General features: G+C 39.7%; 1 protein-coding gene across 3 annotated transcripts in view; it reads left to right on the top strand.

Annotated features, from left to right (window-relative positions):
• The window catches only part of CRTAM (cytotoxic and regulatory T cell molecule), a 28,767-nt gene extending 22,167 nt beyond the window's left edge, over positions 1 to 6,600 (top strand). For 2 of the 3 annotated variants that reach the window (XM_006072531.4, XM_006072533.4), the window contains exons 8-10: positions 759 to 905; positions 3,004 to 3,090; positions 5,704 to 6,600. In XM_006072531.4, coding sequence (XP_006072593.1) covers positions 759 to 905; positions 3,004 to 3,090; positions 5,704 to 5,834 — 365 coding nt within the window. In that variant the 3' untranslated portion in view covers positions 5,835 to 6,600. The remainder of the gene's footprint in view (positions 1 to 758; positions 906 to 3,003; positions 3,091 to 5,703) is intronic. The other variant, XM_044929597.2, reaches the window with a different exon arrangement.
• The last annotated feature ends 7,611 nt before the right edge of the window (positions 6,601 to 14,211 follow it).

Raw genomic sequence — 14,211 nt, 5'->3', positions numbered from 1 at the left:
GGACATCTAGGTTGCTTCCATGTCCTAGCTATTGTAAATAATGCTGCAGTGAACACAGTGTCTTTTTCTATAATGGTTTTCTCAGGACTGCTGTTTGTTTTTATTAACTTGTTTGTTTATATATAGAGAGAACTACTCCCTAAATCATAGGATTGTGCCTTAGCAGCTCCAAGCACAATTTTCTCTGAGTAGTTGCACTCCTTAATGGCATGTTGGTTGAGATGAAGGGGACCGTGAATGATATTCTGCAAATGTAGAGCCCCCAAAATAAAGAGTACTAGAAAGATCTTTAAGAGCTCACCTGGTTTATCTCCAGATGCCTTCATGGAGGACCACATTTAACCTAGCCAAGATTAATGAAATTTCATTTTATTTGCCGAATTTTTCAAACTCCTTAGTAACTTTTCTTGCTACTTAACTACACTTTGCTAAAAACTCCATTCCTTACAGCTAATTTGAACCCTCTGACTATACTTCAATATCTTCATGTTTCCTCTAGAAATGAAAAATAACTAGCCCAATATCTATGTAACTTAAAAACCTTTTTCAAATCATCCCATGAAATTGCTTTGTTTATATTCCTGTTTGCTTATTTTCAGAGAACAAATAATGTGACTCTCTTTACCTTCAGGGTAAAGCTCTCCCTCATCTTTTCTTCTCAGCTATTATCCTTCATTATATTTTGCAAATACTGTATATATTCCTCAGTGATCAAAAAACCCCTCAGCCTGTATAAAGCCCTTGCATTTTCCCTGCAGAAGCTAATCGGCTGTATGGGGGACTGACGAAGAAGAACAGCGGTGTCCTGCTGCTGACCCTCGTGTCCTTCCTCATCTTCATACTGTTCATCATTGTCCAGCTCTTCATCATGAAACTCCGGAAAGCACATGTGATATGGAAGAAAGGTGAGTGGGCAGAGAGCCTTACAGAGGCTCCAAGATGCTGAAGCCTCTGGCCAGCCCAAAGGGAAATTCTGTCAATTAAAGCTCTTCCATTCAATGCTGTACCATCTGTCTGAGCAGGATGTGAATTTCCAGGGAATATAGTCAAAGAATGCATGACCAAGAGAAACTAGAGTAGCTCTAGGAAATGGCATTAAATTGTGGAGGCTTCTATTCACAAAAGGGTACCAAATAGAGAGCATATTCATCCATTCATTCAATAAGCATTCACTGAACACCCACCGTATGCCAGGCACTCTTCCAGGCACTGAGAACACATCTGCCAACAAGGCAGACCAAATCCCTGTCCTCAAGGAGTTCCTATTCTAGGACTGATTGACCAGTCAAGGGTTGAATATAATAGACTGTTTGTGGGCCCATTCTTACTCTGTAAGAATGCACTCAGCTTCCGTCAACCATATGTTCGTAATTTTTCCTAAACATTCTGATTTAAAAGTTATCATTGGAAACAAAAACAAAAGTATTTAGCTAGCATAGAAGATACCTATTAAAATATGTATACTCAACATCAGAGACAGAAGGGACCTTAGAAGTTATCCCGAATAACTATCTGCTCTGTTCGTTCCACAAATGCGTGCCAAGATTAAATCCCTTCTTTAATTCTGAGTGGTTATTTATACCTGGACTGTTCAATACAGTAGCCATAATACAGCTAGTCAGCACACGAACTGTGGCTAGGCACCCTTGAGAGGTGCTGTAAGGATTTGTATTTGACTTTAATATGCTGGACACATCCACTTTTGAAGACTCAGTTCACACACATACACATACACACACACACACACAAGAATATGTCTAATAACAATACATTGAATCTACTAGTTAAATAAAAACATCAATTTCACCTGCTTCCTTTTACTTTTTGAAATAGCAACTAGAAAATTGTAAATTATACACATGACTTGCATGATGGTGCCCTTGAACACTGCTGATTTAGCCATATATGTCTCATACACCTCCAATGACAGAGACCGCATTACGTTCTATGGCAAAATACTATTAATACATCTTTGAATGGCTCTGACCCTTTTACAAGTGTTGCTTCTCATGTGGTACATTTATATGATGGAATATTACTCAGCCATTAAAAACAATGAAATAATGCCATTTGCAGCAACACGGATGGACCTAGAGATTGTGGTACTGAGTGAAGTCAGTCAGACAGAGAAGAAGAAGGAATAAGTGCACACCGTAACAATGAAGCACTTAATATGACATCCCCTATATGTGGAATCTAAAAAGAAATCATAAAATGAACTTACTTACAAAACAGCAAGAGACTCATAGACTTAGAGAATGAACTTACGGTTGCCAGAGGTTAAGATGTGGGGAAGGGATAGTTAGGAGGGTTTGGATGGACATGTACACACTGCTATGTTTAAAATGGATGACCAGCAAGGACCCAGTGTCTAGCACAGGGAACTCTGCTCAATGTCATATGGCAGCCTGGATGGGAGGGGAGTTTGGGGGAGAATGGATACATGTACATATGGCTGAGTGAGTCCCTTCACTGCTCACCTGAAACTATCACAATACTGTTAATCAGCTATATCCCAATACAAAATAAAAAGTTTAAAAAAATTTAAGTATTGCTTTTCCTAGTTTAATATCTATCATTTGAGATATTCAGATGGACCAACATTTTTATCATAAACAGACCTACATATAGGGTCTGGCTTTCCAGTTGTACCCACATAACAGGCAATCGCCACAGTATTGTTTCAAAACATCCCACTGATACCTCCCCCACCATGCTTCTTTAAGCCCTACTAGAATTGTTTCTTCCCAAATAGACAGTATTTAACTCTAATATGCTGTCATCTGACTTCTGCTACTTTTATACTGCATGGCACAGTGCCTGTAGGAATCACAGTAAAACTAAAAAATAATTTACTGAACTAATGAGTACATGAGGTACGGGGGAGGAAGTGGTAAGTCTACCATTGCATAAAAACAGGTACGATCTTATTCAAACGTATATTTCTAAACACAGATGTCGTCTGTGGCACCAGAAATCAATAACAATTTTTTCTTCTTGCAGAAAGTGAGATTTCAGAACACACTCTAGAAAGTTACAGATCGAGGTCAAATAATGAAGAAACATCATCCCAAGAGAAAAATGGCCAAAGTAAGTCAACTATGGGACCTGAGACATGAAAAATGAGGTTCATTAACTTGTTGCCTTTCATGAGGAGAGGAAAAAATCAAAGTTTGATTTTTAGCACAAGGAAAAGCAAATCACCTGAATCATTTCACAGAACTTAAGGAAATACACCTAAAAAAAAACACAAAAGTAGCAGTTAAGTTTGCATAGCTGAACATAAGCCCCTTTGAGAAGCCATCCCTGAGTCCTTGCTGCCACGCACAGGTACATCTTGGACTGTATGCCCTCCTGTGCACCACAGCATCCTATATACAGCTTTACCAATGAAGAACTTCCCACACCAGGCTGTTATTTTTGGTGTGTTAATCTAGCTACCACAATACACCTCCAGGTGGTGAGCAATTGGGTCTACTCTACGTGTATCCTCAGATCCTAGCATAGGCCTTGTCACATCAGAAGCAGAGAGTCTGGTAAATTTGTATTGAATAAATAAATATAGGGCTTTTGAGGTGGTGCTAGAGGTAAGAACAAACAAAAAAACCCACCGGCTGATATAGGAGAGATGCAGGTTTAACCCCTGGATGGAGAAAATCCTCTGGACAAAGGCATGGCAACCCACTCCAGTATTCTTGCCTGGGAAATCTCATGGACAGAAGAGCCTGGCAAGCTACAGTCCAGGGGGTCGCAAAGAGTCAGACACGACTGAGCTCTCATGCAAATAAATATAAGGCTTAACAAATTCAAGCAGATATGTTTCACGTCTTTTGGATTACTTTATTGCAGTTCTTCAAGCAAAATATGAAAAGAAAAATCCAAAACGAGATTCAGTGTGTGTGTGCATGTGTGTGTGTGTACTCTTGACAAAGATAAAGTAGACAGAAGCTAGGAATAGAGCACAACAAGAATCTTATACCTTTTTCCTCCATGCAAATTAACTTATCCCACCTGCCCAAAGTTGCAAGACAATGCAGTGAGCTTTGCCACTAGTTGCTATTGGTTTTCTTGAGGCTTTATAAGAAGCATTTCTTTTACAACACCTCTGACTTTTTTTTGGTTTTGACCTAGCAAGGTGTGAAATGGAAAGAAAGACTAGCTGTAGTACTAGGAAGACGGGCACGAGTGAGTGGCGTGTGTGAGACCCGGGGTGGGAGGGGGAAATGTGGGTCAGCTGCCTACAGGCTGTTACACTGCAACACGTATTTCTATGATGTCATTATAATGTGTAACTGGGGTTGTTTCCTATACCCACCCATTCCCCCAGGCAAGGGGAACAGAGCAGAGGGTGTAGCTTCGCTGTTCACCTGAAACTATCACAACACTGAGAATTGGGCATACCCCAATGTATGGGTTCAACTGCTCAGTTGTGTCAACTCTTTGTGACCCCATGGCCTGTAGCCCACCAGGCTCCACTGTCCATGGGATTTTCCAGGCAAGAATACTGGAGTGGGTCGCCATTTCCTCCTCCAGGGGATCTTTCCCACCCAGGGATGAAACTCGTGTCTCCTATGTCTCCTGCACTGGCTGGCGGGTTCTTTACTACTATACCCCAATACAAAATAAAAATTAAAACAACAACAACACTGGGAGTCGAATTGTAACTTTTAGCAGGAAAAGAAAAGCCCTCAGTTCAGCTGCTGAGCAAGCAGCTGCTGCTGCTAAGTCGCTTCAGTCGTGTCCAACTCTGTGTGACCCCATAGACGGCAGCCCACCAGGCTCCCCCATCCCTGGGATTCTCCAGGCAAGAACACTGGAGTGGGTTGCCATTTCCTTCTCCAATGCATGAGAGTGAAAAGTGAAAGTGAAGTCGCTCAGTCGTGCCTGATTCTTAGCGACCCCATGGACTGCAGCCTATCACCTCCTCCGTCCATGGGATTTTCCAGGCAAGAGTACTGGAGAGGGGTGCCATTGCCTTCTCCAGAGCAAGCAGAAGCCCTTGTAATTCACCTTTAAGAAAGTTTAAAGTGAGCATCTACACAGAAGAAATTAACATATTATAAATTGACTTAATATATTTTAATAAAAAAATTTTTAATTAAAAAAATAGAATAAACCTGTGCACTCAGGACTCCCTACCCAGAAAGGTCTGTCCCCTGCCCCAATACATACTCCCTGGGGTGGGAGGATTGCCACAGCTATGGGAGGTTGCACTGTGTCCTGGGATATGATGCCCCACTTTCATCCTCCTTCCCTCAGCGCCCTCAAATCCAGCATTTCAACTCTATCATTTCTGCTCATTGTCTTCTGGAGACACTTCTAGACTCCGCATACAGAGATGCATGAGCTTTCTGTGGGCTGCCCCAAACCTCTTATTCCCATAAGCCCTTTTACCTTCAGTATGAAATCATGTTAAAGGCAATGTATTTTTTTCCAGCAACACATCCGTTATTTGATAGCAGAGATGTCTATATATCTTATTTCAGGTTTATGAGCATAATGTTTACATAAGAAGACTTTTTGAAAATTAGGCTATAACAGAGCATTGAAGACCATGTGTACACGGCAATGAATTTCAGATTTGAGTTTTTTAAGACATTAACATTTGTACCTACAAATACCACAGGCGATCTGCGTGTTTTAAATAGATGGGTGCAACATTGTTCAAACTAAATGTTTGGGTTTTTCATGTTTTTCTTTCAGCTTCCCGCTCTAGGGGCTGCATAAACTACATCACACAGTTGTACTCAGAGGCAAAAACAAAGACGAAGGAAAAGGCACAACCTTCAAAATTGAAAGGAGAGCTGACTCATATACCAGAAAGCATCGTGTAGGGAGCCTTCCAACAGAAAATAGGATTTCAGGGCAGCCTCATCATCACCTTGGTGGAGCAGCCTGTGGAAGGCGCTTAATTACCGTCACACGAAAAACGTCCTTTGTGTGCCCTGCAAGATGGCGTCCTCTAATAGTAAACCGCCCCGGGACTCAGAGCAATAAGGGAGGACCAACCCATGGACGTAAAGCTTTGTAGTTTAAAAGAAATGAACAGAACTTATTATGCCTGACACTACTTCAGAGTGGGAGGATTCTACGAAGCTTTGGGATCAGGGTCAATGTGATCAGCTAACATTCTTACTGTAAAGGAAACAGGAGATTTTAGATGCTGGGCTCTAGTGGAACTACTTAAAAAAAATTTTTTTTTAATTGTTTTTAATCTTTCTTTCTGGTTTCCAAATAAAGATCTTTGGGATGAAAAGGACCCAAAGAAGGTCTCTAGTCCTAGGAGCTGACTTTCAAGACGGACTTTAAGCAGCTGTAACAAGTCCATGCCCTGTCAGGGAGAAGTCATGAATGAGTCAGATGAACATGAAGGTCCCAAAGTTCATGCCCTAAAACCTAAGGGTAGTTCAAGGCAGACCCAAAGATTCCGTGTTCTTAGAATTGTCTTGCTAAATCACAACAGTTGACCTGGAAGACCATGTTTTTACCAGGACACTTCATTCCAAAAACATGTACAAAAGAAAATAATGAGTTTAATTTCCTGATGACTGATCTAATAGATGCTTTTCAAAAATTATTTAATAAAGAGCTGACTATGTATTTGTGTTTCTAGTGGTTGTTTCAAGGTGTACTTCCTCCCTTCACTTTTACACGTGAAAATGTGTGAAAACATTTATGACATGTCTCATTCTTTGGGTCTGAATAAACTATTTCTAAAATAATACCACCTGATGCCTCCACCTCTCCCTGCACTGCTCTACTACACATAAAATTTATGAGTTTGTATTTGTTAGAGGCCAGATCCAGCTGTGATTTTTTTCTTGTGATAATTTTTTTTAAACAATCACAAAATTACTGAAAGGCATAAGGACAGAATGAAGTGCTTTTCCCTCTAATCCAGGGTTGCCCAACCTCTGAGATCTAAAGCCTAGTGATCTGAGCTGATGTAATAATAACAGAAACAAAGTGCCCGATAAATGTAATGAGCGTGAATCATCTCAAAACCATCCCCATCTCCCTGGTCTGTGGAAAGTCTTCCATGAAACCAGTCCCTGGTGCCAAAAAAAAGTGGGGACTGCTGCTCTAAACCACTGTAAGTTGACATGATGACTCTTTAGGCGGGAGTAGGACCCTATCTCATTCCCTACATATAACTTAAGGTAGTGTTTCATGTTTCCTTGTTTCTGCTCATTGGAAAATAGAGCTAAAGAATAACTAAGAAATCTCTATCCTTCTTAGTTTTACCTTTCGGGGATTAAGTCAAAAAGATGCTTATTTTACTTCTTCTCGAATGACTCAAGAAAAACCAAACCAAAATTCTCTGACTGTAAGCATCTCTCATTAGGTAAAAATAACAGAGAGAAAAATCCTACTGCCCAACAGACTGAGCTCACATCAAATAGGAAGGGCTCCCCTCAGGGGAAGAGGACAGTTTGAACTGCTAGGCATTCACAAGTCACTAATTTAACCCAATAACATAATTTCCTGTTACCTCCCCCAAGTGAAGTCATGGTACTTTGCTATATTTATAATAACGTTTTGATCTAGCTGAAATGCAATTCTATTTTTACAGTGTTGCACCTACTAAGAGAGAAGCCCTTTTCCTTCCTGTAATACCTTCATGAGCAAATTTGTCATCACTGACCATTACTCTGCTGCTGCTGCTGCTGCTGCTAAGTCGCTTCAGTCGTGTCCAACTCTGTGTGACCCCATAGACGGCAGCCCACCAGGCTTCCCCATCCCCGGGATTCTCCAGGCAAGAATTCTGGAGTGGGTTGCCATTTCCTCCTCCAATGCATGAAAGTGAAAAGTGAAAGTGAAGTGGCTCAGTCGTGTCTGACTTGTCGCGACCCCATGGACTGCAGCCCACCAGGCTCCTCTGTCCATGGGATTTTCCAAGCAAGAGTACTGGAGTGGGGTGCCATTGCCTTCTCTGGACCATTACTCTAGACCTGTTCAAATATGATAATTTTTTCCCACCTTTTCTGCTCTACATCTCATTTTCATATAGAAGCAAACCAAAACTAAGGCAACAACAGCTTTTTATATTCTCCCCAAATGCCTCAGTTTATTTTTTTAAGAAGATATCTTGCCCAACTGTAGAGAGACTTAGCTTTGTGGAAGCACCTTGTATTGACATTTAAACACAGAAAATAATTCTTCCAGATCTTTTGCAATCCCCTGAAAGAATGAGTCACAATTTTTAATTAAGATAGGATACCTCTTTTGAGCCAGGCCCTGATTTGGAAATAAAAATTGTGTCCCATTAGAAAAATACTAGACTCTGTGACTTTCAGTGTGGTTTGAAGGAGACTTAGCCTCAGAAATCCAGATGAAATTTTCAAATGAAGCTACCCCCTTTACTAGAGATAAACATCAAATCAATAACTAATATTACACTTTATTATTATCATTTTTTTGGCCATGCTGCAGCTTGTGGAATCTTAGTTCTGACCAAGTATTGAATCCAGGCCCTCAACATTGAGACTGGACTGCCAGGGAATTCCCTAAATATTATTCTTTAAAATGGGGGGTGTGCACTCTTTCTTTTGCTTTTCCCTAATTCTTTATTCCCAAGTTGTGGTTAGTTAGTTTTGGTCACAGAATAACTTCCTGTATCTTAAGCTTCCTCATCTGTAAAATGGGGATAAAAATCCCCACCACACAGGATTAGTGTGAAGACTAAATGAGATAAGAGTACTAGTTTCTCCCTGTACAAGTCTAAGACAATGGCATAGAGACCACTAAATCCTGGGTCTACTTACTGAGAATGTCCTGATAACTGGATATACAGAATTTTAACTTTAAAGCTAAGCATGCACAATAGGCACTGCTATTGAAGAAAACCACATAAAGCTTTTAATGAGCTCTGTCACCTCATCTCATAATAAAATAAGCAGCAACTAGAAGAACATGTATTAATACTGATGCTGTAAAACAAAAATTTTATATGCAATAAAGGTGGTATCTCAAATGATTTTTGAAAGAAAAGATCAACATTTTACTAACTGGGCAGCCATATAGAAAAAGACAAAACTTGATAAAGATATCATAAACCAAAAATAAAATCCAAATAGATGTAATATTTAAAAATATAAATGAAACCCTAGAAATACCAGAAAAAAATAAGTAATTAACCTATAGACCAATTAGGTCTATAACCTGGGAGTGGGATAAACTTCTCTTACCATGACTCAAAATTCAAAAATATGAGGGAAGAAAAGTGATAGCTTTGACTATATAAAAATAAATGCCTCGTGGCAATAAATAAATAGCAAGTGAAAGGCTGGGGGGGGGTGGTAAAATCCTTAAAGACCTTCTAAAAATATGAAAAACAATCAACACCACACCAGAAAAAGAACAAGGAAAAAAGGCAAATTGTTCCTAATATTAAAAAGTATATAACAAGTATAATATATAAAAAGTATAAAAAAAATAAAATAAATAAAAAGTACATAACAAGGAAATTCAAATGGTTAATTGCAGGTTGGGGCAAAAAATGCATAACTAGAGCCTCGAACATTTTAGACTGGAAAGTAAGAAAGTAATCACAGACAAATCACTTTAAGAGATTGCTCGGATAAAAACTCTTTAATCTGAAATGTAAAATATATTTGCAATAATTTGGAAGGTCACTAATAAAAACAACCATCAGATCAGATCAGATCAGTCGCTCAGTCGTGTCTGACTCTTTGCGACCCCATGAATCGCAGCACGCCAGGCCTCCCTGTCCATCACCAACTCCCGGAGTTCACTCAGACTCACGTCCATCGAGTCAGTGATGCCATCCAGCCATCTCATCCTCTGTCGTCCCCTTCTCCTCCTGCCCCCAATCCCTCCCAGCATCAGAGTCTTTTCCAATGAGTCAACTCTTCGCATGAGGTGGCCAGAGCACTGGAGTTTCAGCTTTAGCATCAGTTCTTCCAAAGAAATCCCAGGGCTGATCTCCTTCAGAATGGACTGGTTGGATCTCCTTGCAGTCCAAGGGACTCTCAAGAGTCTTCTCCAACACCACACTTCAAAAGCATCAATTCTTTGGCACTCAGCCTTCTTCACAGTCCAACTCTCACATCCATACATGACCACTGGAAAAACCATAGCCTTGACTAGATGAACCTTTGTTGGCAAAGTAATGTCTCTGCTTTTGAATATGCTATCTAGGTTGGTCATAACTTTCCTTCCAAGGAGTAAGCATCTTTTAATTTCATGGCTGTGATCACCATCTGCAGTGATTTTGAAGCCCAGAAAAATAAAGTCTGACACTGTTTCCCCATCTATTTCCCATGAAGTGATGGGACCAGATGCCATGATCTTAGTTTTCTGAATGTTGAGCTTTAAGCCAACTTTTTCACTCTCCACTTTCACCTTCATCAAGAGGCTTTTTAGTTCCTCTTCACTTTCTGCCATAAGGGTGGTGTCATCTGCATATCTGAGGTTATTGATATTTCTCCTGGCAATCTTGACTCCAGCTTGTGTTTCTTCCAGCCCAGCGTTTCTCATGATGTACTCTGCATATAAGTTAAATAGACAGGGTGATAATATACAGCCTTGACGTACTCCCTTTCCTATTTGGAACCAGTCTGTTGTTCCATGTCCACTTCTAACTGTTGCTTCCTGACCTGCATACAAATTTCTCAATAGGCAGGTCAGGTGGTCTGGTATTCCCATCTCTTTCAGAATTTTACACAGTTTACTGTGATCCACACAATCAAAGGCTTTGGCATAGTCAATAAAGCAGAAATAGATGTTTTTCTGGAACTCTCTTGCTTTTTCCATGATTCAGCGGATGTTGGCAATTTGATCTCTGGTTCCTCTGCCTGTTCTAAAACCAGCTTGAACATCAGGAAGTTCACGGTTCACATATTGCTGAAACCTGGCTTGGAGAATTTTAAGCATTACCTTACTAGCGTGTGAGATGAGTGCAATTGTGCAGTAGTTTGAGCATTCTTTGGCATTGCCTTTCTTTGGGATTGGAATGAAAACGGACCTTTTCCAGTCCTGTGGCCACTGCTGAGTTTTCCAAATTTGCTGGCATATTGAGTGCAGCACTTTCACAGCATCATCTTTCAGGACCTGGAACAGCTCAACTGGAATTCTATCACCTCCACTAGCTTTGTTTGTAGTGATGCTTTCTAAGGCCCACTTGACTTCACATTCCAGGATGTCTGGCTCTAGGTCAGTGATCACACCATCGTGATTATCTGGGTCGTGAAGATCTTTTTTGTACAGTTCTTCTGTGTATTCTTGCCATCTCTTCTTAATATCTTCTGCTTCTGTTAGGTCTATACCATTTCTGTCCTTTATCGAGCCCATCTTTGCATGAAATGTTCCTTTGGTATCTCTGATTTTCTCGAAGAGATCTCTAGTCTTTCCCATTCTGTTGTTTTCCTCTATTTCTTTGCATTGATCGCTGAAGAAGGCTTTCTTATCTCTTCTTGCTATTCTTTGGAACTCTGCATTCAGATGTTTATATCTTTCCTTTTCTCCTTTACTTTTTGCTTCTCTTCTTTTCACAGCTATTTGTAAGGCCTCCCCAGACAGCCATTTTGCTTTTTTGCATTTCTTTTCCATGGGGATGGTCTTGATCCCTGTCTCCTGTACAATGTCATGGACCTCATTCCATAGCTCATCAGGCACTCTATCTACCATAAGTACATGAAAAGATGCTCAGTATCATTAGTCACTGTTATTGTTGCTTAGTCGCTAAGTCCTTTTGTGATCCCATGGATTGCAGCCCACCAGGCTCCTCCGTCCATGGGGCTTTTCCCGGCAAGCGTACTAGAGTGGGTTGTCATTTCCTTCTGCAAGGAATCTTCCCAACCCTGGGGTCAAACCCATGTCTCCTGCATTGGCAGGCTAATTCTTTACCAGTGAACCTCCAGAGAAGCCCCGCCATTGGTCATCAGGTATATGCAAGTCAAACCTACATTGAGACAGAACTTCTCACAAGGTTGGTTATCATAAAAAGAGTCAGACAACAGCAAATATTGGAAAGGACATAGAAAAATGGGAGCCCCCAGAGATTACTGACAGGAATATAAATATTTCAGCCACTTTGGAAAGCATTCTCAAAGTTTTCCAAAAGTTCAACAGAGAGTTTCCATATGCTCCATCAGTTCCATTCTGAGGTATACATGGCCACAATGATAACTAGACTTACCACGGTAATCGCTTTGAAATGTATATAGAGATACCAAATCACTGTGTCGTGTACTAGGAACTAACATAGTGTTGTAGGTCAGTTATACTTTAAAAACAAACAAACCCATAGAAAAAGAGACCAGATTTGTGGTTACCAGAGACAGGGAATGGAGGAAGGAGGTACTGGATGAAGGTAATCTAAGGTACAAACTTTCAGTAATAAGATAAGTAAGCGCTATAGGGATGTAACGTACAACTTGATAAAAATAACTAACACTGCTGTATGAAAAGTTCTAAATCCTAAGAGGTCTTATCACAGGGGAAAAATATTTTTGTTTCTTTAACTGTATATCTGTATGAGATGATGGATGTTCACTAAACTCATCATGATAATCATTTCATGGTACATGTAAGTCAAATCATTAAGCGATACACCTTAAATTCATACACTGCTATATGTCAGTTATATCTCAATAAAGCTAGAAGGATCAAAACTGCCTAAGAGAATAGGGGAAAAAGAAAGAAAACATATGTCCACATAAAAACTTGTACATGAACACTGCTATATCTAAAATGGATAACCAACAAGGACCTACTGTATAGCACAGGGAGCTATTCAGACCTACTGTGTAGCTCCCTCCCAGCCTGGATGGGAGGGGAGTTCAGGGCAGAATGAATACATGTACATTGTGTGGCTGAGTCCCTTTGCTGTCCACCTGAAACTATCACAACATTGTTAACAGGCTATCCCAATACAAAATAAAAAGTTTTTTTTTTAAATAACTTGTAGACGAATGTACATAGCAGCATTATTCATAATAGTGAAAAGGTGGGAGCAACCCAATGACTATCAACTGATGAATGAATAAATAAGACGTATATTTATACAGTGAATAAAAAGGAATGAAGTGCTGATATGTCCTACAATAAGGGTGAGCCTTGAAAATATTATGCTATAAAAAAAGCCAAACACACAAACACAAATTCTATGATTCCATTTACATGAAATGTCCAGAAAAGGCAAACCCATAGAGACAGAAAGCAGTTAGTGGTTGGCAATGGCTGACACGAGGTCAGGGAATGAGGAATGGCTGCTTTGGGAGAGATATTCTGGAATTAAATAGTTGTGATGATCGCCCAGCTTTATGAATACACTAAAAGCTACTGAACTGTGTGCTTTAAAGGGGTGAATTGTGCAATGTGTGAATTATATCTCAATAAAGCTGTTGTTTTAAACAATCACTTTATACAACTTGTTTGGATCCTGATTTTACTGATTACAGAAAGACACATGGAAGACAGTCTGGAAATTCTGAACATGACTTAGTGTAAAATGATATGAAAGAGTTGTTAATTTTATTTCAGATGTGACAGTGCCACTGTGGTAGTTTAAAAATTGTCTCTTAAATGCATCCTAAGTACTTATGGATAAAACTGTATAGCAGCTTGGATTTACTTTTAAATAATGCGTTGGGAGTACAGAACAGTATGCGTAGAAACAAGATCACTCACAGACTGATCTTTGTTGAAGCTGAACGAAGGTTACTTATGAGTTCATTATACCTTTCTCTCTACTGTTGTATGCTCTTAAACTGCCATAATAAAAATGCCTTAAAATTATTTTTAGACAAGCAAACCAAGGAAACAAAACAGAAGAAGAAAAGCAATCATTGCTTGTTAATCTGTATTCCTAAGAACCATCCTATGGGATCATCTTGTTCCTAAAGCTTTTGATGCCAGCAGGCAGAATTCACCCCCACACACACACCCCCTCAGGCTCGCCCAGCTCTAACTAGTTCTCCTAGAACATTGTTAGCATTCTCTGCACATCTGCCTGTTGAATTGCATTGTCTGTATAAACATGTATTTATCACAACTTCACTCCTCTAGAATTCTCAAGACGGGTTATTCTAAACAAGCAAGTTTTTCTGGATGATTGAGAGTTTATCCCTTGAAATTTAAAACATTTTAATATTTTAGATAAAAATCTTTGTAAAATATATTGCATGACTTTTACCTTTCTAGTATTAAACTGGCCTATTCTTTATGGTTTTTTTTTTTAAATAATCA

This window comes from Bubalus bubalis, chromosome 16 (genome assembly GCF_019923935.1).
Source record: "Bubalus bubalis isolate 160015118507 breed Murrah chromosome 16, NDDB_SH_1, whole genome shotgun sequence".
NCBI classification, from domain to species: Eukaryota; Metazoa; Chordata; class Mammalia; order Artiodactyla; family Bovidae; genus Bubalus; species Bubalus bubalis.
Note: the sequence above shows the minus strand (reverse complement) of the source record. Positions and strands in the feature narration are given on the sequence as shown.